Here is a 26,597-nt window from a genome sequence, read left to right as displayed (position 1 = left end):
AAAGTTCTCTTCGTTGTTTTTGTAATTTCAGAACTATTCAGTTATGCTGATTGTGGCAAATAAAACCAATTCATTAATTAATTCTGTTTTTTGTCTGTCAATATGAAGTGTAACTAAGTGTACCTCTAAGTTAAGATTAAGAACATATCATGTCAAAAAGTTGTTTGATAATAATAAGGTGTCAACAGGAATGAGGTGTTCCCATAGACCCTCCCTTCAAACAGGAGAACTTTCTTTTGGTGGAAGCCAAGGTTGAGTACATGAGAACAGTGCACACACACATACACACACAGCTCAAAGGATTTAATACCTTGGACAACTTGGAGGCAGCACTCAAATATCAGAAGAGGCCAGAGCACTTTGAAAGAAGCAAGAGCGGAGCACAGAGAACTGTGAACAGGTAGGGATTTTTTATTTTTTTGCCTTTTTGTTATCATTCTATCAGAACTGAGAGACATGCACAAAGAACAAGAAAACAATAAGAGCTTCGTATTGTGCCAAAGTTTCTCTCATCACTCTGTGTACCTTCAACAGACACTTGTATGTTTTCTACGGGACACAAACTAAGCGGCAAATTTCGCACTCTGTTGGGTGCAGTGAACTATGCATGTACTTTGACTTAATATAGCGGCTGTGGGGATTTTACAATCCAGCGCTGACAACCGCACATTACTTTGAGTTCTGACACCAGAGACTCTTAAATGATCTTTTGCTGCTTTATAGTTTTACTCCGTTTAAAGACTTGCCTTATACTATCATTATTATAACATTATTAGTCTTAACATGGATGTTTTAAATGCCGTTTCTTACAGCTAGTTTGGTGGCCACACATCAAAACCATTTCAGTCAGTCTTCCCGATTTGGGTTTCAGGGTCTGGAATCTGTGAGAGCTGCTAGTCAGGTGGCATGAAGTCAAATCAGAACAGTTGCAAGGATGTTCTAACTATAGATACGGGTATCACATCAAATGGAACTAATGTACGTGAAGTATTTTGAATCAGTGGGTGGACCTATCTCGATACTTTTTCTGTGTGACAGATGTGTCATGTAACACATCGGTTCTTCCATAAAATAATAAAAACAATCTTATTATTGATGGTTTGTGAACTGATCATTTTTAGCTCTGGAGTTTTTAATTTAAACAAGAACAAGTCATGCAAAAGTGCAAGGATGTTCTAACTATAGATACGGGTATCACATCAAATGGAACTAATGTACGTGAAGTATTTTGAATCAGTGGGTGGACCTATCTCGATACTTTTTGTGTGTGACAGATGTGTCATGTAACACATTGGTTCTTCCATAAAATAATAAAAACAAACTTATTATTGATGGTTTGTGAACTGATAATTTTTAGCTCTGGAGTTTTTAATTTAAACAAGAACAAGTCATGCAAAAGTGTATTGTAATGAAACACTGGGAAAAAAATGCAGAAGCATGCAAGTAATGGTGTTCATGTAGTAGAATATTATATTATTATATTATATTATAGACACAATTTATAAGAATTGCAAACCTACATTTATGTAGGTACAGTTTTCTTGGGTGATGATAATGAAGCTGTGTACGAAAAAAGCAACAGGACCTTATGGAACAATTAAATCTTAATATATATGGGAGTTGCTTTAAAATATTCAGTGTGACTATAAAGTGAATTCACGATAACTCCTCGTGTTGGCATACGCATTGATGCTTTACAATGTGGTGAAGTGCTAAAGCAAATCTAAAGGTTTAAAGCTGTTCTTGAAATATAGAAAAAGGAAATTAACAACAAATTGTCTCAGCAATTATTATTAACCAGTAAATCTTGTCACTAACAGTAGCCTTGTGTAAATGTATCTTTAAATGTCTTCTGGGAGCCACAGATTTTTATCCTGCACACTGAGAGGGTTACGAGGTGCATGGGGACATTTGAGATCCCTGGAGAGTCTATCCACTGGAGCCATTTTAACTGGGCAAGGCTGACAGGACAGAGGAAAAGATTTTATCGCCAATCAGAGAAATAGGAGTGCGATAGACTGAGCAAAATTGGCTTTGCCTATTGCTGAGGGTGATTTTGCTCACTTAAACACCCTGTGGAAACGCATCTTCCATACTCCTCTAAATAAAGTACTGACAAGCAGGCTGATTTACAACACAGTCATTTCCTCACCTAAAACATGTGTTGCTTCAATCTAAGACCTAAGGGGCTCATTGCCAGCCTTCCCTAAGAGGAAAAGTGGACTTAATGCTTGCATCGATATTGCATTTAGTGTGTGCTTGGCTAGTGGGAAACTTAGTTATGCACCAACGTAATTAGGCGATTACTAAAACAATCACGTCTCTGGAAATGAGACTTATTTTTATTTAAAAAACGTATCTTAAAGCATGTTGGCTAAATCCTCTAGAATGAGTCAATTTTTGAAAGAGAATGTAATTTTAGATATTTCAGACTATTTCATATTGAAAAGGCCCTTTGGTGTAGCCGAAGGTAGAACTTACCCATTGGGTTCACATAAATGTCGCCTAATGCATTGTATGCTAATGATAGGTATGCTATTACTCCCTAAGTGTCTCTCTTTCTGAACTTCGCCAGTTTTGAGAAATGTAAATAACTAGCGCCAACCAAGGCTGTGCTAGGCTGGCATGATAACCTATCATTTGACAAATGACTGTGTCCTACTAAACATGTCAGCAGGGCAATTCTGAGAGAGGAAAAAAAGGTTAGCGGTATAGTTTAAAACTTGAGCATGTCATTAGACTTGCTTTTCATATAGTCGTGTGAAGTGCTAGTTTACTCATGCACTGTTATTACTGCTATACAGCCCGGCCTGCCGCTGGCATGTAATTATGTTATGAAGCATGGCTCCGGTTTCTCAGCACGATGAAAATGTCTCCTTTTATGCAGCAGTTCTTCTGATCTGAGATACAGGTGGAAAACCTTGGAAGCTAAGCTAATACAGGTAAATTTTGCACAATAAACCACTAATTTGTTAAGTAAGATGGGAATATACCTACTTTTATGTGGAGAATGCCCAAGATGGCAGTGAGATGGAATGCTTTCTTGTCCCCATATAAGCATGTGATTGCGCTGAGTGGTGTGAAGCTCAGGTTGCGTGTAAACTGAAGACCCTCAGCTTGGCAAGCTTCAGTCTCGGGATATTTTGCTCAGGAGGGTTAGATAGCTCATTTTCCAAAATGAACAGAAGCCAAGGCCTGCTTAGGACATGCTACAAACCGGCATGGGTGTTCAAATAATTTGTCATTCTGAATACCTTTTGCTGTGATCAGAGAATGTGTAATAGTGTTTCTCAAATAGTTTCGTTTAGCAGCCAGATTTTAAACTGGGCATGTGTTGACCCAATGCCATACCGAAACCGTCTATCAAAGGAAATGAAGGGAAATTGACCATTTTGTTTTGCAAAAGCCGCTTGAATTTTGATGGTTTCATGCTCTCAGCAAAAACAAATTGTGGTTGGCACAAACCATGTTTACTCTTGTTTGAAGTGATCTGTATTTAATCTAGTCTTGGTCTATTTTGTTCTACCTTACATCATATTGTTCATGGTTTTTGGGGATGATGTGATGTGTAATGTCACAAAATGAAGTGTTGGCATTCACCTAATTTGGCTGCTTCTACCACATGACAGATACATTTGTGTTACAATAAAGCACAGCTGTTGAATAACAAAACATATGGGAAGCATATTAAAAACTGATATGGCTATTTTGCAATCACATAGGATCCTAAAAGTTAGTTACTTAGTTTATTATTTACATTTAGCATTTCATTTTTTCCTCCTGCAGTCCGCAACCCTTTCAGATTCAGAACAGACCTGAAACCCATTTTTGAGTTACGACCAACAGTTGAGACCACTGGTATAATAGTATAGATATCACACTTTTGGTAAAATGTTCAATTTATAACATTAGTTTATGCATTAGTTTTCATAAACTAACAATAAGCTGAATTGTTACAGCATTTATTGATCTAGGTTCATATTAATGTTAATATACTATTGTTCACTGTTCATTTGATAATTGTTAACAATATATTTTATAAATCTTGAACTATTGCTAATTTATGCTATTTGTAATGGTATAAATGTATTAGTATATGTAGAAATGAACATTGATCTAAATGCTGTTCACTTTTAGTTTATGGTGCCTAATGCGTTAACTAACGTAAATGCATTAAACTGTATTTAACTATAGTGTCACCAGGACTTCATTATATGGTACATGCATTTACTTGTTTAATCTAAAGTTTATCATTATTAGCAAATTTTGTATTACTATCCAAAGCAGTAATATGACTGCCATAGTGTTATTCTCAATGATGCAACCAATTGAAATAATAACTGTCAGGTTTTACGCCAACCGAAATGGCAAGCCAAACCACGCATAATGATGAGTGCAATGAATCACATGCATGTTGAAGGATGACACTCAAATGTCAGATTTCAGCAGCTTGTGATCCACAAAACGCTTGCATTTATAGCTCATTATGCTCTGTGCAGTGTCTCTAAGAGGCCAATCAGCATGCTATTGTATATGGAATATGGTACTCGGTCAGATGACTGATGTAGCATAGAATGCAATTTCATAGAGTTATTTATTGAAAAAGATAGCCACTGTATAAAACAACCTGCTTCGCTCAGGATCTGAGATGAGATTGAGACTACCATTTGCAGGAGTCAACAGCAAGAGAGGGACAAGAGTCATCGAGGGCCCTAGACTACTAGATCATTACAAATAAACAAGCTCTGTACAAAACCTAGTCAACTCAGGTTGCATGTAAACTGAAGACCCTCAGCTTGGCAAGCTTCAGTCTCGGGATATTTTGCTCAGGAGGGTTAGATAGCTCATTTTCCAAAATGAACAGAAGCCAAGGCCTGCTTAGGACATGCTACAAACCGGCATGGGTGTTCAAATAATTTGTCATTCTGAATACCTTTTGCTGTGATCAGAGAATGTGTAATAGTGTTTCTCAAATAGTTTCGTTTAGCAGCCAGATTTTAAACTGGGCATGTGTTGACCCAATGCCATACCGAAACCGTCTATCAAAGGAAATGAAGGGAAATTGACCATTTTGTTTTGCAAAAGCCGCTTGAATTTTGATGGTTTCATGCTCTCAGCAAAAACAAATTGTGGTTGGCACAAACCATGTTTACTCTTGTTTGAAGTGATCTGTATTTAATCTAGTCTTGGTCTATTTTGTTCTACCTTACATCATATTGTTCATGGTTTTTGGGGATGATGTGATGTGTAATGTCACAAAATGAAGTGTTGGCATTCACCTAATTTGGCTGCTTCTACCACATGACAGATACATTTGTGTTACAATAAAGCACAGCTGTTGAATAACAAAACATATGGGAAGCATATTAAAAACTGATATGGCTATTTTGCAATCACATAGGATCCTAAAAGTTAGTTACTTAGTTTATTATTTACATTTAGCATTTCATTTTTTCCTCCTGCAGTCCGCAACCCTTTCAGATTCAGAACAGACCTGAAACCCATTTTTGAGTTACGACCAACAGTTGAGACCACTGGTATAATAGTATAGATATCACACTTTTGGTAAAATGTTCAATTTATAACATTAGTTTATGCATTAGTTTTCATAAACTAACAATAAGCTGAATTGTTACAGCATTTATTGATCTAGGTTCATATTAATGTTAATATACTATTGTTCACTGTTCATTTGATAATTGTTAACAATATATTTTATAAATCTTGAACTATTGCTAATTTATGCTATTTGTAATGGTATAAATGTATTAGTATATGTAGAAATGAACATTGATCTAAATGCTGTTCATTTTTAGTTTATGGTGCCTAATGCGTTAACTAACGTAAATGCATTAAACTGTATTTAACTATAGTGTCACCAGGACTTCATTATATGGTACATGCATTTACTTGTTTAATCTAAAGTTTATCATTATTAGCAAATTTTGTATTACTATCCAAAGCAGTAATATGACTGCCATAGTGTTATTCTCAATGATGCAACCAATTGAAATAATAACTGTCAGGTTTTACGCCAACCGAAATGGCAAGCCAAACCACGCATAATGATGAGTGCAATGAATCACATGCATGTTGAAGGATGACACTCAAATGTCAGATTTCAGCAGCTTGTGATCCACAAAACGCTTGCATTTATAGCTCATTATGCTCTGTGCAGTGTCTCTAAGAGGCCAATCAGCATGCTATTGTATATGGAATATGGTACTCGGTCAGATGACTGATGTAGCATAGAATGCAATTTCATAGAGTTATTTATTGAAAAAGATAGCCACTGTATAAAACAACCTGCTTCGCTCAGGATCTGAGATGAGATTGAGACTACCATTTGCAGGAGTCAACAGCAAGAGAGGGACAAGAGTCATCGAGGGCCCTAGACTACTAGATCATTCCAAATAAACAAGCTCTGTACAAAACCTAGTCAACTGCCTACCGACAGCTTTTCCCCTCGTTTGGCCAAAATTATTGCACTTATCCTTAAATAAGAAAAGAATCCTGTAATGTATGGAAGCCCGTTTCAGACTTTTCATCTCAGAATTGTGAGTTTTATAAACTAAATTGGGAGTTAAACGCTTTTGCTTTTTTATTTTTTCTTCCCTGTCATTTTTAATTCAATACTGAAAAATGTTATGAAAATAGTATGATTTATTTAAAAATATATATATTATTTTTGCCCAACATTTTTGTGTGCTATGAATTTGTATGCTTGTTTGACTACTACAATGTGGTTTTGGCTATATGCTAACTCCAAATTGTATTGAAATCAATTGCACAGCATTCCAATTCAGTCACTTATGAGGTTTCATTTCAGTTAGGACGCTGCCTTAGGGTAGTTCACACATGTTCTTGCTTTCAAAAAAAGCTAGCTAACTTGTCACGGTGTCTTAAAAAGCAGTGCACATGAATCAAAGACATCTGTCTACCGTTTGTTTACACAGAAAAACATTTAAAACAGCACAAATGGATGCATACATTCCATGTGACATCCCCTGTAGTAGACAGCACACTAGGTTTTGGAGCAAAGCTAAAAATCTCGAACAAATGCTCATATCTCTCCTCCTCAAAGCCAATATGTCTCCCTGCAGGAGACAGTTAAAGCCAAACATGTCAAAATCCCATATTAGTGCTACGCTAGTGCTAGTATACTAGTGAGGACACACTGACTGGATCTGAACCGTATATATGAGTGGATTTGAAAAGATGAATGACTAGAGCCGTGGAGGTTTTGCTGACTAGGCCCAAAGCCTCTCTAATGGAACATAATGCACTGCACTGTCACACTGCATCACATCCCAACAGATGGGATAACCGTCGTCCTACTTTGCTTCATCTTTGTGCCTATTTCACCTGAATTGCTCTTTTCCCTAAACTGTTTGGACTTAATAGGTCATTTAAAGTGTGCAAATGCTCAGTGTTACCTATTGTGAGGTGTCTGCTTAATGAGGACTAGCGTTGCAAAACCACATGGGATGAATATCCTAGACAGACTGATTTATAAAATTAGCCTTTTCATACATCTTCTAATTGCATCTTGTATAGTGCAAACATTTTTAATCTATCCAAATGTTTAATAAGACCGAAATTGAATTGACCTTTCATATTGCTTGTCTCCCACCCAGAGAAGCTTCTGAATTCTTGAGCCATTGGACTGCATCAAGATGATGAAAAAAGCCAAGGTTTTAGATCCAACTGCTGCCGGGCAAGGCGGTAAGAACAATATAATTGTTCTCTCTCCCATATGGCAGGCTGACACCGGCACCAAACCTTGTCCAACTGCTCTATTACTGAATTACTGAAACAAGAAATCCAGCCATGTTCTCCATGAAGACCAGCTAGAGAAACACATGGTGGAAAAAACATCTTTTTTTGTTTTGTAATTCGTTCTTTCTCTTTCTTAATGGTCACTATTCCCAGAAGATGTAATTTAGTTAATCAGTTTTCTTTGTATTCATAATGATGAGAGTATAGCAATGGAATTTGACACACTTGATAGGACATGGGTCTCATTTAGAAAAGTTCTACCACAGTAAGCAACTGCGTTAAAATGCAATGCCGGATTTTTCAGATAAAATCTAATGACCTCCTCTCCACGGTAAAGTGAATAATATATCTCTCCCTGAGGGGTTAGAAGAGCGAGATAAAAGCAAGTGTTGAGTCTAACCTAGCCACACACATTTATTTAAACACACGAATGATCAAATAGCTGGTTAAGTTGTAGGTTCTGGGTTTGGAAACTGGCCACTGTGCACAAGATGCAAATGAAGTGGAGGCTGTGAATGTGGCTTATGCAATCAGTGCCTAGTGCGCCCTTCATGTTGAAGCTCACTAAACAGCCCCGTGAGCATTTGCTGTCATTCAGTGAGGGTTTCTTTGAATCTTGTAACCATGGATGCGAGGGACAACCATCAACCAACCAGAATGTGAAGTGCCTGTGATGTGAAGGATAGAAAATAGAGCCAGTAAAGAGCAGTGGGAAAACTAGACCAGGCTGGAATCGAACCTGTATGCACAAAAGCTCTTGCATTTCATGATTAAACCTTTTATTGAAAATCCACCCACTTAACATTTATTTTCTTTGTTTATTTCCAGTTTGATTTATTTCTCACTTGCTTTATTTATTTCATTTCCTTTGAGGAGGGGGTTTATTTTACCTTATTTAATTAGACATTTTTATTCTTTTTTTTTTCTTATGTTCATTATGAAACCCTCCTTTTTTACAATCATGAGTGATAATATGTGTCCCCAATGACAACATTTCTGCCCATTTTGGCCTGTTTCATACCGCAAATTTAAGCAGAGTAAAAAAAGTGAAATGTATAACTTAAAACTTCTGATACGAAAAAATAGTTCTTTAGAATGTACAAAACAATCAGTGTAGCAACCAGATGAACGCTGCAGTAATGTTAATATGTTAAGTTCTCTGAGGCGATTTTCACTGCAGTTGATAACTGTGACGCACATTGACACATATTATCACTTCACATTTGACACATATTGACACATATTATCACTTCACATTTGCTTTTGTATAAAGCGTGAGTTTACGGTGTGGCACGAGATGTGACAGTAGTGCCGTGAGTGGATATCTCTACAGTACGATTTTGCTATGGAAGTTGCTAAAAGAATCAAGTATTTAGCCATGCTTACATCACCTTGATTCTGTCAGATTTACTCAATAGTATGCTAACTGTGAAACGTACATCAAGCCCGGCTTGCATCTTTTCACAAGGTGTGAGAAGTTCACTCATGTAATTTATATAACCTCAAAAATCGCATATTTGAAAAGTTTCTAAATTGGCCTATCGTATATTTTCACCATATTACCTTATGGGTTCAGCATGCGTACAGCCGAAATATGCGTTGTGCAGAAACTCGCAGCTCCACTAGGCAGCAGTGTGAATTCTGTAACCAGAATAATCACCTGATAATGTATGCTGTGTGAAACAGGTCTCACACTTTTAATTCTTTCCCAGTTTGTCTGCTTTCTCTCTAGTCTTGTCTATTGTAATCTCACATTCAACCACTTACACTCTTAAAAATAAAGGTGCTTTGCGATGCCATAGAAGAACCTTTTTGTCTAAATGGTTCCATAAAGAACCTTTAACATCTGCAGAACCTTTCTGTTTCACAAAAGGTTCTTTGTGGCGAAAGAAGGTTCTTCAGATTATAAAGAGATGGTTCTTTAAAGAATCTTTGACTGAATGGTTCTTTGTGGAACCAAAAATGGTTCTTCTATGGCATCGCTTGAAGAACCCTTTGAAGCACCTTTATTTTTAAGAGTGTAGTGGTTTGAATAATTATGTTTTATTGGTTTAACCTCCCCGTCTTTTCCCCTGTCTTGTGTTTTTGGTTGTATTCGTGAGTAATTTTGTCTTTCGTTCAAACCTGACAAAGAAAAAAAATGCCAGGATTCACAATTTTGTGTTCTCCTTCTTTGTTTCCCCTTCCTTCGTTACTGTTGTACTGTAATGTTGTGTCTATACTGTACTAGGACTGGAAATTCTACCTCTCAAGAGACAAGGTAAGGTAATCAAATGACAGCAACCTGAACATCTGCATGCATGTCATGATAACCAGTATATGTTCATATCATATCACATCATAACATAACATATCATATGTATCAAATTATACATCATAACATCAAGTAATATATCATATCCATTATATCGTCATATCCAGTCAAATAAGCAATACGAATTCACATCAGTGTGCTATTTATAAAATGAATGTTCAGATTGCTGTCATTTAAAGGCACAGTGAAAAGACTTGAGCAATTTTCTTTTCAATGTTGATGTATTGAAACATGATGAGATGTTAAGAAAAGCTTGTCTCTTTAAAATAACCAATAGATGGTTTAACCAACTGATCCATATAATATAATATAATATAATATAATATAATAATATATCTGTATATATCAGTGGTTTAACCAGAGGTGTTTGTTGGGGCAAATTGTCACATAAATGCTAGTATTTAGTACAATTGATTATAATATTTACTTATATTTTTGTGTGTGATGTTTCATATTTTTGCTGTTTCATTTTTCTTAATTTATTTTTTTTCCCCTTCACAATTGATATACTGTTTATTTTGCTGTATATGCCTAAGAAGTGTGACAAAATGGCTTAACAAGACAACAAAAAGCTCAAGTGTGTTCAGTAATAATGGTGTAAATTTAGGACATGACAATTAATTAACTGACGTTCAAAAATAAACCTTCTTTAAGAAATATTCACCAGAGTGAACACTGTGACAACTAGCCCCGGTTCAATCCTCTATTTATAAATGTAGGAATGTTTGAATCTGCAAAACATGAATCTGTATATTTAAAGTAAATCAATCATTGTATGTCTTAGATCCCCACTTAAAAATATCTTATATTTTGTACAGAGATTGTAATATGTTTTTCAGTACATAGACTACAGTTGTGCAGATGATTATTCAGCATATGTTACGTCACTGTGCACCTGCTGTGTCGTTTCCCCTGATGTTCTGACATTGTACCCTGAATGTGAATTCTCAGGCATCAAACGGAGATCTAAGGTTCCCGGTGTTATGATTACACAGTACATTGAGGAACTTCCTGAGGGGATGACAACTCCAGACTTCACACGTAAACCCATCGCTTTAACCATTCAAGAAGGTAAGCACATTAAAAGAGAAGAATCTACAAAAGTGAAAGCAAATATGATTAGAGGCGACAGTTGAGAGCTAAATGATTCTGGATGTGAAATTAACAAGCTAGGCGCACGTACAGAAGATTACCACACAGATTTACTGCCCTAAATGTCTACAAGCTGTGCAGCTACACCGACTTAACTTACGCAGTACATGAGTGATTTATCAAGTTCGCTGCTCGTCCCCCAGCTTTAACATGTGACCACGGCTATATATGCACCAAGGGAAAGGAATCAAATAGCATATATCCCATTTCATGCTAGTTTGAAATGCACAGAGCAAGACCACAAATGTGTAATGTATGCCTTCATTTATGTTTTTAATGACATGTAACCTTTCAAACTATGGGTTTTTGCCCTTTATTCTGCCTGTATCTAAAACATTTGACTTAGCCAGTGCTGCAATACAACTAAGAGTGTCTCTTGAAAAACAGAACAATGTCAGCCATGTTAACCATGTTCATTTCTAATAAGAAATAAAGAAAATATGGTACGATTTTACAATAAGATCCCATTAGTTAATGACAGTTAATTAATAAACTAACAATGAGAAATACATTTGTTATTGTAATTATTATTCTTTGTTAATGGTCAACTGTTCATTGTTAGCTCATGATAACTTAGGTCCATTAAATAATATTTTGAAATATTGCTAATTCTGCACACTCTTGAGATTCACTTGATATTCACTCAAACAACTTCACAAGGTGCATCCTGGGATGCATTTTAAATGGTCAGTATGTATATACAGTATGCTGGGCACTTGTTGAATTATTAACATGTTAGTTTTGTAAAGAAATTCACACATAGGCTCAATTCATACTCATACATCATACATACATCAGTTTTGTAGAATAAATGTATTACACAAAACTAATTTCAAAACATTTTTCAAAATGGAAGTTAAGTGTGTCCAAACTTTTCAGTAGTGGTGCACTGGAACACATTCTCTGGTAAATATTCACAGAATTGAAAGCAAAAGTTTACTGATTACTGTAAAAGATCTGCATAACAGCCCGAAACACATGTGACACACTAAATAACAACGATTTCAAGGCACAAGAATTCCTTTTTTGAAAGTTCTACTTAATAAAAATGTATTTCTCAAGTCTATAACAACTTTAATTTTCATAATGCAGGAAAACTAGCCATTTTTAAAGCCAAAGTGACTGGAAACCCAGCAGCCACTGTAACCTGGAAAAGAGCAAAAGGAGAAATGAATGATCCCCAAAAGTTTCAGAACAAATATGACCCAACAACTAATGAACACACTTTGGAGGTAAGCACAGGCTTTTAGCTTCACTTTAAATCCTCTACTTAACATTTAAGGTGAAGTGTGTAATGGTTTAATTTTAAAATACCTTCTCATATCCCAGCTTAATGTGAAGAGACTGTAAGTGGGATGATTCCCGCAGAAAGTGTAAACGCTGTTGCCCTGTGCCATCAAAGCAATTCTTGCGTCAGTTGTTTGAGCAGCCCAACACAGCATCATCGTCACAACAACCAGCACAATTTTGGGGCGGGACTTCCTGTTTGCTGGCCAAATGGCAGAGGGTGGGGGGAGTGGTCAAGAAACCTGTTTGGAAACAATTCTTACTAAATATTCTCTTTAGCAGCTCAGACATTAAACACTTCACCTTTAAATGTTCATTTCATTATCTCTGCCATTCAATTATTGCCCACGATTCATCAACACAACCTGTTTTTCATTTACTTTTGCAGATACCTAAAGTGAGCAGTGATGAAGCCGACACTTACAAATGCTATGCCTCAAACGAATATGGAAAAGCTGTTTGCACTGTTGTCCTAAATGTAATTGAAGGTAGGGCACATATTTTAAAAGCCCTACTTGTTTGTTACTTTCATTACTAAGTTATTATTCTAGCCACACAGAAAGTAGAACTCATACATGAAAATAGCTGCAAACAAATTATTTTCTTTTTCTTTTCAGTTGGATTCAAAAGGAGCAAAGAATTGCAAAAGGCTGACGCAGGTAAGATTATTGTAACCTTTTGGTAGCTGATTTTCTTCAGCTTAGCATGGCAGTTGATTATAAAGAAAAAAGATTTAATGGGATACTTTGAATACCTTGACATTGAATATGGCACACATAAGCATTCACTTTCTTCTGTTTGTTGATTGCATTTTGAAGCTCCAGCAGGTGACCCAACAGAGTTGAGAAAGATGCTCAGGAGAGGGTGAGACATTTGTTTCCATTACATTACACATTAATGCCATGTCATCAGCAGTGCAGTTTCTCTTTAGGCTCTATTTATACATCTGATCATAGTTAATTAGCCCATCTCATATTAAAACATCAGTCACGTTAACCCAGTTAAGTGCTAGCATTTGGCCTGAAGTTCATATTTGTCATTACAATCTTCTTAAAGTGCTGGTAAAAAAGTTGAGGAGAAAAAGGAAGGTGACATTGACGACTCTGTATGGGAATTGCTGCTGAGTGCTGAGAAGAAAGACTATGAGCACATTTGCATCGAGTATGGCATCACTGATTTCCGTGGCATGCTGAAGAAACTGGCCAAGATGAAGAAGGAAAAAGAAGAGGAGCAGGCACAGGTATAAAGAGCTGCCAAAATGACAGAAGGGTTTCTCAAAAAACTGCTTTCACATTTTCATGACTGGATGCACAAATCTGGAGAGCAATTGTTATGTTCTATTTGTTTCACTGCTTTAGTTCATCCAACATCTCAGTAATCTCAAGCCCATTGAGGTGAAATCTGAGGATGCTGCAACCTTTGAACTGGAAATGGAGCTCAAAGACCCCAACAGCCGCATTTTTCTGTATAAGGTGAGAACTGCGAATCAGAGGATGTGAAATACCAGCGAAAAAAAGGTGTGACTAGTACAGTAGATCAATGCTAGTTACAAAGCAATGCCTCTTATTGAGCTCTCATCGTATGTGATAATCAACAAACAACCACTTAAAATTGGTTCATGTCAGTATTATTTCAGTATCTATTATAGTTTTTTTTATTAGTTTTAATTTTTGTAATTTTCATTTTAATTTTAGTTAAAGTTTTAATAATTTTGTTGTCATTTGTAAAAGTTTAAATAAGTTTAAAGTTTGTTCGATTTTATTTTATTTCAATTAATGTTTGTTTTAGTTTTTTAAAGATTTTGCTTTGAAATTTTTGATTTGATTGATGCGTCATATTGTATACAATAATATCGGAAAAAGAACCCCCATATTTAATTTTAACAATAAAATCACAGCGGACATAATTACACTCCATCCAGCGCTTCACACTTCAGTCCAGTAGGTGGCGTACTATTCAATTATTATGACTTATCAATTACTCGGCTGGATAATGACATATTAGGCCACAATAACCAAATAATTTACTAAATGTAAATAATTTGCTATAATTAAAAACAAAGACGATGTGTTAACATGCATTTGCATATAGGTATGAAGGTTGATTTTATCGTTACTGTACTTGACTATGACATTGGATATTTTTCAAATGAAAAGCCTGTTTTAGGCTACTCAAAAGATACTGCACTAGTGCTACGTATTCAGCCATCATAATTCAAAGAACCAGTCTTAATTTTTTTTTTTGTCTTATTTTTCTATATGCATCATGAACATTCATCACAGTTACTCTTTCCCTTTTGTTCAGGACGGCATCATGATTCCATTCAGCAAAGACATTGAAGGCGAAATAAAGCACGGTCTAAAACAAGTTGGCAAGAAGTACATCTTCACTGTTAAAAGTCTCAATCCAGAAGATGCCGGAATCTATCAAGTGGATGTTGAGGGTGTCAATATCTTTTCAACGGATTTCAAGAGTATGTTTTTTACAGCACATTTGTCTATTTGTCAGTTAACCTCCTGCTGAGAAGACCAGCGCAAATTCCCATGCCTGTCTAAGCTGCCTTGGTGTTTCTCTGGCTGGTTAACCAACATAAAAACACATCTACACTGGATGTGAGCTATGCGCCGTTATGCCCCAAAACGAAATCAATCCCATTATAATCAATAAAGCTGTCTACACTGGAAGCATCTGTTAGGTAGCACACCGGACAGTTACATCAAAGTCAGCGTGTGATGTTTCTGGTCTGCTAATATAAATTGTATTTTGCTTCTAAACATGTATACACAGTTGTAGCAACACTAACATTATAATAATATTTATATGCTAAGTCAGTTTTTAACTAATGTATTTCCATTGAAAATCAAGCAAGTCGTGCTGTTTAATTAAGCTAGTTAAGGAGCCAAGTGAAGACACCAGAATTTAAAACCAGCTTTGCTGGTCTTTTCAGCAGTGCTTTTACAGAATGCATAATGCCATGGATTGACTGAGGTGTGTTTATCCATATTTAACACAGTTCCCCCTGTGGAGTTTGCCCTGAAGATCAAGGAGGTGACGGCCCAAGAGAGAGAGGATGCCATCTTTGAGTGTGTTTTAACTCAGCCCGTTAGTAAGATTACTTGGACCCTAAAAAATACACCTCTCTCTAACAATGAAAAATATGAGATTACTTGTTCTGAAGATAAACTGGTCCACCGTCTGAGAATTATTGATTGTATGCCTTTGGATGCTGGAATCTATGCTGCTATAGCTGGCATTAAGTCTAGCAGTGCTTGGCTGATTGTAGAAGGTAAGTACAACTTTTTGTTCACTTAGTAGAAATAGGTCCTATCGATAAAAAATTTCAAATTAAATGCATCATGCTGATTAATTAAATTCATTGCACATTTATCATATATCAGTACAATACCTGTATGCATTTCTTTTTTCTCCTGAACACAAAAGAAGATACTTTGAAGAATATTGGTAATTAAACAGTTTCTGGTCCCAACTGACCTCTTTTTTTTCCATACTATGGAAGTCTATGATGAACAGCAACTGTTTTGTTACCTACCTGGTCTCATAGCAAATACGTGCCTCCAAGTAAATTTCTGCAAAACTGAAAAAAATGTACCTATACGTACGAATCGCTGTAGTTTCCAGTTGAAATGAACACTAGAGGCAGTAAAACTCCGTCAACTTTTATTCATTTTCACACAAAGTATGATTTGCAGGTCCACAGTTTTGATTAATAAAGCCTAATTTTCGCACAATCTCTTGAGGAATATTGTTATTAATTAGAAACAGCTTTAACATTTGAAAACTGATACTTTCGAAGCAGATTAGCGTCACATATCCAGCTTCATATGAATGGGTTTTCATGTTCAGTCGATTTGCTTGGTAGCTCACGCAGGATGGAGTTGTGCTTGAGAGGTGAAGAGCTTCAGTATGAATCCTGTGGGAAAATGGTTCGACAAAACAGTTCAAACCTGCATATAAGGAAGTTAAAATGGCATGGTTGCATCAGCGAATAAATTTCTTTTAATATATATATATATCACATTGCACATTTATCATATATCAGTACAATACCTGTATGCATTTCTTTTTTCTCCTGAACACAAAAGAAGATACTTTGAAGAATATTGGTAATTAAACAGTTTCTGGTCCCAACTGACCTCTTTTTTTTCCATACTATGGAAGTCTATGATGAACAGCAACTGTTTTGTTACCTACCTGGTCTCATAGCAAATACGTGCCTCCAAGTAAATTTCTGCAAAACTGAAAAAAATGTACCTATACGTACGAATCGCTGTAGTTTCCAGTTGAAATGAACACTAGAGGCAGTAAAACTCCGTCAACTTTTATTCATTTTCACACAAAGTATGATTTGCAGGTCCACAGTTTTGATTAATAAAGCCTAATTTTCGCACAATCTCTTGAGGAATATTGTTATTAATTAGAAACAGCTTTAACATTTGAAAACTGATACTTTCGAAGCAGATTAGCGTCACATATCCAGCTTCATATGAATGGGTTTTCATGTTCAGTCGATTTGCTTGGTAGCTCACGCAGGATGGAGTTGTGCTTGAGAGGTGAAGAGCTTCAGTATGAATCCTGTGGGAAAATGGTTCGACAAAACAGTTCAAACCTGCATATAAGGAAGTTAAAATGGCATGGTTGCATCAGCGAATAAATTTCTTTTAATATATATATATATCAGTTTTGCATTTGTTAACACTATCAGGTAGGTTTAGGGTTGGGTTTAGTGTAGGGGATATTTCCAATACAATAGAGCATTAACTTGTAGCGACACTTCCCGGATATTTGCATTATGAACCACTGCAATACGTACCTGAAGCAACGTAATAAAACACAGCGATATGTGCCCATATCAACGTAACAAAAACGTTCCAAGGTCACGTATTGAACCTTCATTTTAGCTCCACCCTCTGGACGTTTCACTTTTAAACTGCCTTAAAACCTGCAGTAAGGTATGTAATAATGGTGTTGCAGAAACGTACTAGAGGCACGTATTTCCTATGAGACCAGGTTGTTACCCACATTCTTCAAAATATCTTCTTTTATGTTTAACAGAAGACAGAAACTCATACAGGTTTGGAACAACTTGAGAGGGAGTAAACAATGACTAAATTTTCATTTTCATTCCTTTAAGTCAGTATATTGTTTTTATTTCCACATTGCATTATTTTTATTACAATTAGTTGTACTAAATTAAGAGACTAAAATAATTTAATTGTATGATACACTGATTGAATAATCAATTACAAATAATCACAGCCCTTTTATTAGAAAATAAGGCTGTCAATTAATTAAAAAAGTAATCAAATTAATTATTTCTTGATTTGTATTCAGATTAATAACAAATTATAGCAATATATTGTCCCCAAATAAAAGACTCCCTAAATAAAATAAATTTTTTAAAAAGCCCACAAATAAAGACATTAAAAAATGTCTTTAAAGTCTATATATTGTGTTTTATTTCTGTAATGCGTTATTTTTATTGTATATATTTGTACTACATCCTGTAATTTTATTAACTTGCTTAAATTCAATATGAATCTGTTTGTATTATTGTTTCCACACCAGCTGACAAAGATCCTGCAACAAAGGGAAAGAAGAAAGCCCGTAAAACCACTCAGGCAGGTGGTGGTGGTGAAGACTTGCTGAAGATAGCTGCTGAGCAGGCAGAGAGGAACAAGAAGGAGATAGCAGAAGCTTTGGAGGCTGCTAAGAAACTCCAGGCTGAAAGAGAGGCAGTAGAAGCTGAAGCTAAAGCCAGAGCTGCGGCTGAAGCCGAAGCGGCAAAAGCGGCAGCACAAGCGGCAGCAGCGGCAGCAGCTGCCGCAGCTGCGGCTGCTGCTAAAGCTGCACAGGATGCACTTGCTGCAGCTAAAGCCAAAGGTAAATCTGAGGCTGAAGCTAAAGCCGCAGCAGAAGCAGCTGCTCGGGCTGCAGCAGCTAAAGCCAAGGCCAGTGCTGAGGAGGAGGCCAGGAAGCAGGCTGAACTCAAGGCTTTAAGTGAAGGTCTGAGTGCTGAGCAAGCTGCTGCAGCAGGGGTTGCTGCAGCTGCTGCAGCAGTAAGTATTGGGAAGGATGGAGCAGCAGGTGGAGTTGGAGGTGGTGCTGCAGCTGGAGGAGCTGGAGGAGCCGGAGGTGCTGGTGGAGCCGGAGGAGCTGGAGGAGCCGGTGGAGCAGAAGGTGCTGGTGGAGCCGGAGGAGCTGGAGGAGCCGGTGGGGCTGGAGGAGCTGGAGCTGCTGGTGGGGCCGGAGGAGCTGATGGTTCTGGAGGAAGCGGTGGTGAGGGAGGAGATGGAGGAGACAAGAAGCGTCAAAGAGCAGGACCTCTTGTACCAGAGACTGTCGTAGGTAAGGAATTATACAAGGAGACATTACGTATATCTACTCTATACAAATTCCTTCTTGCTTTTATTTCTCATTTTAAAAATATGTACTGTAACATTTCAGCAGTGATTGGTTCTTACAGAAAATATACAGTCTAGCAAAGCAGGCCAAACTTTCATACAGCACATATACATACATACAGTATTGTTTATGTACAATGCCGTTCAAAAGCAAGATTTTTTATTTTTTTTTGAAAGAAGTCTCTTGACTGACTAAGGCTTCATTTATTTGATACAGTAAAACTAAAAACAGTAATATTACAAAATATTTTTACAATTTCAAATAAATATTTTCTATTTATTTAACTTATTCCTGTTATGGCAAAACTGAATTTTCAGCAAACATTACTCTGACATGACCCTCAAGAAATTATTTACAACCCAGTCTCACTGCATTTCGTGACATAGTCATGAAATTTTAAAGGGTCAGTTCACCCCAAAATGAAAATTCTGTCATTAATTACTCACCCTCATGTCGTTCCAAACCCGTAAGACATCCGTTCATCTTCGGAACAAAAATTAAGATATTTTTGATGAAATGTGAGAGCTCTCAGACCCTGCATAGACAGCAACACAACTGTAATGTTCCCAGGTCCAGAAACGTTGTAAGGACATCGGTAAAACAGTCCATGTGGCATCAGTGGCTCAACTTCAGTTTTGCTAAGCTACGAGAATACTTTTTGAGCGCAAAGAAAAGAAAAATAACATAATTTATTTAACAATTCTTCTCCCCCGAGTTACATCTTCCGACATTTTGGAGAGTATCCAAGAACGTATTCGACGTAATCAGCGTTGTATATGTTCGGGGGAGAAAGTGCGCGCATGAACGCAATCTGCGTAATCAGCGTTGTTTATGCTTAGGGGAAAGCGTGCGTATGTTTTATGATACTCGAAAATGGCGGAAGACGTAACTCGGGGGGAAAAGAATTGTTGAATAATTTGTTATTTTTGTTTTCTTTGCTATCTTAATTTGTGTTTCGAAGATGAACGAAGGTCTTAGGGGTTTGGAACAACATGAGGGTGAGTAATTAATGACAGAATTTTTGGGTGAACTATCCCTTTAATCTATTGATTCGCATTCATGGTTTTGCTACTTAATATTTGCTTAATATTTTTGTGATTATTATTATTTTTTTTTTAGGATTTAATGAATAAAGTATTTAAAAGAACAGTATTTATTTTTTTAAACAATGTAAAACATTTTACTGACACTTTTGATTAATATAATGCATCCTTGCTGTATAAAAGTATTAATTTCTTGGTGAGTAGTGTGTGTATACAGTATATGTATGCACGCACACACACACACACACACATATGCACTCCATTCAGCAACAATATTGATACCTGTTTATTTATCTTTACAAAATGTATATTATGGATAACTTTTTACAAAACTGTTGTTGCCTTTTTTTTTTAAGTGTCAACAGGTTTTATAAAAGAGCTTTGTTTTGTGCAACATTCTCACACAACTTTCTGTTTACTTATAAGCTGATGCTACACAACACACCTACATCCTAAAAGTGTTTTACTGTAGCTCAAGTGGGAAATACTCACAACACAAAGCATTGCACATCCTGTGCTGATTAATTCACAGTTTACATCAAAAATCATGATAGGAAACTCAAACACACCCAGCACAGTTCCAGATGTGAGCATGGAAGGGGAAGCCAAGGGCCGTACTCGTGTAAGACAAGGCCCACTGACACCAGACACAGTGACTGGTAAGAGTGTGGGATTGTGACGGTTCCCGTTGTTTGAATTTGGGCGATTACGCTAAATCCGTCTCATCTATATTAAAATCATGTGCTGTGATTACAGAAACTAAATAGTTCACTAAACTAAAAAGTGTCTTTTCCATTAAACATCGACAGTAACACAAATAGCTTTTGCTTGAATGATTGAGCAAATATTGATCATGAGAAAGACATTTCAAGTAACATTAACAACCTATTTAATTTTTTTAATAAACACTGATTGTTTAAGCATGATTATTAATTTTCAGTCATTAAGAGTGATTAATATATATATTTAAATAATAATACTTTTAACATGGGGGGAAACAGAGGAGTGCTTAAAAATATTATCACAACTAAAGTAATTTCCAATAATATGGTGGTCATCAAACTGAAAAAAAAAAAAAAAACATCAAATAATCAATCTTTTTTTTTATTTTCTCTATCATTGAATGTTCCATAAAATCCAGAATTTTTTTTCAGCTATATGTGCTACTCGGTTTGTCTGTCTTAATTGTTTGTTTGTGTCATTTATTTGTTGTTAATGTACCCATTTTGTGTGGTGATGGTTTGTCAGTGTTTTTCAGTGTGTAACAGTGTTTTTCAGCATGGCTCAAAAGCAACAAAACTGCAGATTCAGCATGTTTAGAGGCACGACCTCGGAAAATGTTAATTGTTTGCATTTTTGTGGTGGTTTTTGTAACAGTTTTCTTAAATGTTCTTGTTTGTTTTAAGTGTTTTTCTTTTTATTTTACATGTTCTTTCCAACCTCTTTATCATATTAATGTCAATCTTCAAAATGCTTCACCGACTGACCAAACGGCATGAATGAAGGTGGAGGTAACCCATCAGATAAAGAAAAACCAGCAGGGTCTGGCAAACCATCAGGTTCCGGTAATCCATCAGGTTCCAGTAATCCATCAGATTCCGGTAACCCATCAGGTTCAGGAAACCCGTCAGGTTCTGACAACCCTTCAGGATCCGGTAACCCGTCAGGGTCCGGTAGCGCTTCAGGTTCTGGGGACCCACCAGGCCCAGGGAAGCCACCAGGTCCCGGAGGCCCATCAGAGGGCAGCACTGAAGCTACAGAGGAAGAAAAAGGAGCTGAAGATGAAAAGGACGAGTCAGCTAAATTTGGCAAGCGTTCAGGCCGTAAAAAACAAGACCCACAGGTTCCGGGGACAGTTGTTGGTAAGAGCTGTTTGAAGTTGCATTGAATAATGACATTGCTTCCATGCAAATGTCAAAGTCATTCAGAAGACTCAGGAATAACTTTGCAGTCCCTCGTAGGAGTTCTGGGTCTAATTCAGTCACATCATCTGAACAATAAACAAAGTTATCCAAACACTTCCTATTCCTATTAAGTACACTGTTAATCAGAAAACTTCTTTAATTGGATGTGGGTGGTTATAAAGCATTTAATTGTTATACCACAGCCTCTCTGAAGGATTTAGGTCTTTTTTTACTTAATTTAGATTCAATTTAACCATTCTGGACATGTTTCGGATCTTATTTTCCGCAGGACCAAACACTTTGGGACTTGCTGGATAACTTTCCACTGAGAAACTTTGTCAGTTTAATTGTCCTAAGCGCTCATTTAAAGAGTATACCCTTGGGTCCAACAGCTATAGAACAGGCTTTGTAAGCATATGCATATTCCTATCAGCAGTTCTTGGACATAATGTGCTTGTTGAAACATTGTGAAGGCATATTTGATGAGCAAGCTCAAAATAAGTGAGGGATATATTGAGCAAGGCAGGTTGTAATCAGTAACTTTAACAACCTCTTTAATTAGGTTGATTTGAGTAGACAGGAAAATTGTTTATTTCACATGATGCTAGTGGGCGTTGGATAACTTTGTTTAATAAAGTAATAATTCAGTCAAAATTAAAAATTCTGTCTTTACATGTACAGGTGCATCTCAATAAATTAGAATGTCGTGGAAAAGTTCATTTATTTCAGTAATTCAACTCAAATTGTGAAACTCGTGTATTAAATGAATTCAATGCACACAGACTGAAGTAGTTTAAGTCTTTGGTTCTTTTAATTGTGATGATTTTGGCTCACATTTAACAAAAACCCACCAATTCACTATCTCAACAAATTAGAATACTTCATAAGACCAATAAAAAAAAACATTTTTAGTGAATTGTTGGCCTTCTGGAAAGTATGTTCATTTACTGTACATGTACTCAATACTTGGTAGTATTGGTCATTTTCAAGTTGGTCATTTAACCAACTTTTGGTGCTTTTGGCAGTGTGGGCAGGTGCCAAATCCTGCTGGAAAATGAAATCAGCATCTTCAAAAAGCTGGTCAGCAGAAGGAAGCATGAAGTGCTCCAAAATTTCTTGGTAAACGGGTGCAGTGACGTTGGTTTTCAAAAAACACAATGGACCAACACCAGCAGATGACATTGCACCCCAAATCATCACAGACTGGAAACTTAACACTGGACTTCAAGCAACTTGGGCTATGAGCTTCTCCACCCTTCCTCCAGACTCTAGGACCTTGGTTTCCAAATGAAATACAAAACTTGCTCTCATCTGAAAAGAGGACTGTGGACCACTGGGCAACAGTCCAGTTCTTCTTCTCCTTAGCCCAGGTAAGACGCCTCTGACGTTGTCTGTGGTTCAGGAGTGGCTTAACAAGAGGAATACGACAACTGTAGCCAAATTCCTTGACACGTCTGTGTGTGGTGGCTCTTGATGCCTTGACCCCAGCCTCAGTCCATTCCTTGTGAAGTTCACTCAAATTCTTGAATCAATTTTGCTTGACAATCCTCATAAGGCTGCAGTTCTCTCGGTTGGTTGTGCATCTTTTTCTTCCACACTTTTTCCTTCCACTCAACTCTCTGTGAACAGCCAGCTTCTTTGGCAATGAAGGGTGTCAATGATTGTCTTCTGGACAACTGTCAGATCAGCAGTCTTCCCCATGATTGTGTAGCCTAGTGAACCAAACTGAGAGACCATTTTGAAGGCTCAGGAAACCTTTGCAGATGTTTTGAGTTGATTAGCTGATTGGCATGTCACCATATTCTAATTTGTTGAGATAGTGAATTGGTGGGTTTTTGTTAAATGTGAGCCAAAATCATCACAATTAAAAGAACCAAAGACTTAAACTACTTCAGTCTGTGTGCAGTGAATTTATTTAATACACGAGTTTCACAATTTGAGTTGAATTACTGAAATAAATTAACTTTTCCACGACATTCTACTTTATTGAGATGCACCTGTATTTATCCTCATCCCATTCCAAACCAAACCTGTATATTATAATTTTTTCTGTGAATAATAATAATAATAATAATAATAATAATAATAATAATAAAATAATTGTTTCATTTTATTTTATTTTTTGTTTATTTATTTTTGTTAATTATTTTACAGTATATTTATTTGTTTGTTTGTTTGTATAAAAAAATCATATGGTTTACTTATGCTGCTTTTGTTGTGCTTGACAGCCTGTATGAACTGTATAAAAATAACCTTTATAAATTCAATTTTAGTATTTACCAAACAACAACAATATACAGGTTTGGAAGGACATCTCCGAGTAAACTATTCCTTTAAATAAAATAAAGAAGAAAAAAACTCAGTATGTAATTTGAGTGAGGACCAATTCTTTGTGGAAAACAGTTCATGTTTTATTGTAAGATGCAACAATAAATGTATTTAAAAAATAGTATCCACCCAGTCTTTAATGTGCCAGATATTTCTTATGCATTGTGTGTCTGCTGTTTGTGTAGATCAGTATGCGCTCGTATTGTCTTCACCAAGCTTGCTTGTCTTGCTGAAGGCCAATCACCTCGCTCACTAATCAGAGGAACCAGGACATGATAAGATCTTAATAAATGCAGCCAAATAGGACTTCACAAACTCTAATTACGAGAAGACAAATTAAAGATTTTATATGCCTTAGAAGACGTGAAAATTGCAGCAGAAGTCATTCCAGCAAGATCTTTAATTGTCAAAACACTTGGGGTTGCAAGAAAGTGACTCAATCAGCATTTACCTGGAGATTTTAAAGTAAATTCTGCACAAGAACAAAATTGCATTTGGATGGTATCCAGAGACACAATGAAATGGTAAAAGGGGGGAAATATTCTTATTAATCTAATAGAAAAGCAACATTATTTGGTAATACCACCAAAACAAGAAGGTTTCCATCATTTGCCCATTAGTGGTGAAGCTTAATTAGAGTGACTATTAATTCAGAGAATTATCTCAGCTGAACTACTTCAAACAAGAGTGATAATTATGTACTATTAGAACGGAAAGAATGTATGTACAATGCATTTCTAAAATAAGTCAGGTTAAATGTGTACCGCCATTCAGAGATGCTTCATAATGGTCATCATCATGACTGATTCTAAGAAGATTCGGATTCTAGGAAGTCAGCGCTGAAGACAATGGCAAGATATCATACACCTGATATTTTTTCTCACACATTTCTGTTGGCTTTTATTCACATTTAAATGAAAGTTAATGCATTTTAACACATGCTATAAAATATGTATGTCCATACAGTACTTACTAAGTGTACAAGTGTAGAATTGCTACAGTAGGCCTCAATTAATGTGTGTGGACTACAACTCAAACATCATGCAGCAAAATGATAACCGTGCTTGAATTATTAATGACTAATTTTGTTCACAAATCACCTGCAGATCCTGGTGTTCACTTTTCTGCTGGGCTGGAAGACTGCAAAGCTATTGTGGGAGAGGCAGCTGAACTTGTCTGCAAACTTAGCAGTGCTGACTGTAAAGGTGTCTGGTCCAAAGATGGCAATGAGGTATAAAGAAGCCACAAGTATAAATAATATAAATAATATGATAAATGGTATATATGGTGTATGTGTAAACTGTTCTTCAAATTTATCTGTAGATTACTGCCTCCACTGAGGGTATGACTATCAGTAAAGAGGGAGTGGTTCACAAACTGACAATTACTAAAGTAACAGAAGAATTTGCTGGAAAATATCGATTTGAGGCTGATGGGCGTAAAACCGAATGTGTGATTGCTGTTGAAGGTTTGTTTTTGAATATCTGCTCATTTGTGCCAATACAAATGCAAATGTTCCAAATTTCATGTTTATACTTTTTTTATTATTTATTTATTCTGTTTGTGTGTGTGTGTGTGATAAGATCCACCAAGATTCAATGCCAAGGAAATTGAAGCATTTGCAAACCCGATTGTGGTCAAACACAATCATAAAGCCACCTTCAAAATTCCATTTATTGGCCATGAGCCATTCAAAGTCCAGTGGTACAAAGATGGTGAAGAGCTCACGCCAGACTCTCACTGCAAGATTGAGATTTCAGAGGCTGAAAGCCGCCTGCTTCTCACCAAATTACAGCGTAAAGACACCGGGGAAATAAAAATCAAAGTCAAAAATGAGTTTGGCACAGTTGAAGCCATTTCTAATCTAGTGGTACTTGGTGAGTACAAAAAGTGAACTAATTAAACAGGTTATATTTTTGATATGAATGCAGTACAGTTTGGTAACAAACTTACTCTCCATTTTGCCTGACAACTTTTTACCTCATTTAGATAAACCTACCCCCCCACTTGGACCACTGGAGATCGTTGAAGCATCTGCCAACTGCATTGAGGTCAAGTGGAGACCACCAAAAGACAATGGTGGTTGCCCTATTAAACATTACATACTTGAGCGTAACCAAATTGGACGCAACACATGGAAAAAGATAGGCCTGATCCCAAGTGAAGCCCATTACAGAGACACTGATGTTGACCATGGCAGAAGATACTGTTACCGTATCAGAGCCGAGACTGATGAGGGCATCAGTGAACTGATGGAGACTGAGGATGTGCAAGCTGGCACTAAAGGTGACTTACTAAAAAAAAATCTCTCAGAGTAGCCTTGTGCTAGTCAGTCGCTATACAGACTCGTCGTCTTAATATAAACCT

At 36.5% G+C, this 26,597-nt stretch overlaps 1 protein-coding gene across 6 annotated transcripts in view; it reads left to right on the top strand.

Annotated features, from left to right (window-relative positions):
* The first annotated feature begins 286 nt into the window (after nucleotides 1-286).
* The window catches only part of LOC107713542 (immunoglobulin-like and fibronectin type III domain-containing protein 1), a 32,719-nt gene continuing 6,408 nt past the window's right edge, over nucleotides 287-26,597 (top strand). Inside the window, exons 1-20 of one of the 6 annotated variants that reach the window (XM_016519090.1) lie at nucleotides 288-400; nucleotides 7,638-7,725; nucleotides 10,010-10,039; nucleotides 11,045-11,164; nucleotides 12,338-12,477; nucleotides 12,921-13,020; nucleotides 13,150-13,191; nucleotides 13,351-13,396; nucleotides 13,589-13,772; nucleotides 13,891-14,004; nucleotides 14,837-15,005; nucleotides 15,546-15,818; nucleotides 18,119-18,898; nucleotides 20,553-20,657; nucleotides 21,504-21,557; nucleotides 21,594-21,860; nucleotides 25,337-25,461; nucleotides 25,554-25,698; nucleotides 25,814-26,107; nucleotides 26,220-26,516. In XM_016519090.1, the coding sequence (XP_016374576.1) occupies nucleotides 7,677-7,725; nucleotides 10,010-10,039; nucleotides 11,045-11,164; nucleotides 12,338-12,477; nucleotides 12,921-13,020; nucleotides 13,150-13,191; nucleotides 13,351-13,396; nucleotides 13,589-13,772; nucleotides 13,891-14,004; nucleotides 14,837-15,005; nucleotides 15,546-15,818; nucleotides 18,119-18,898; nucleotides 20,553-20,657; nucleotides 21,504-21,557; nucleotides 21,594-21,860; nucleotides 25,337-25,461; nucleotides 25,554-25,698; nucleotides 25,814-26,107; nucleotides 26,220-26,516 (3,334 nt within the window). In that variant the 5' untranslated portion in view covers nucleotides 288-400; nucleotides 7,638-7,676. Of the gene's footprint in view, nucleotides 401-7,637; nucleotides 7,726-10,009; nucleotides 10,040-11,044; nucleotides 11,165-12,337; nucleotides 12,478-12,920; nucleotides 13,021-13,149; nucleotides 13,192-13,350; nucleotides 13,397-13,588; nucleotides 13,773-13,890; nucleotides 14,005-14,836; nucleotides 15,006-15,545; nucleotides 15,819-18,118; nucleotides 18,899-20,552; nucleotides 20,658-21,503; nucleotides 21,861-25,336; nucleotides 25,462-25,553; nucleotides 25,699-25,813; nucleotides 26,108-26,219; nucleotides 26,517-26,597 lie in introns of all 6 variants that reach the window. The other 5 variants (XM_016519088.1, XM_016519089.1, XM_016519091.1 and 2 more) reach the window with 5 other exon arrangements.

This window comes from Sinocyclocheilus rhinocerous, unplaced genomic scaffold (genome assembly GCF_001515625.1).
Source record: "Sinocyclocheilus rhinocerous isolate Xijiao unplaced genomic scaffold, SAMN03320098_v1.1 scaffold57, whole genome shotgun sequence".
Taxonomy (NCBI): domain Eukaryota; kingdom Metazoa; phylum Chordata; class Actinopteri; order Cypriniformes; family Cyprinidae; genus Sinocyclocheilus; species Sinocyclocheilus rhinocerous.
This window is presented reverse-complemented; position numbering and strand designations above follow the sequence as displayed.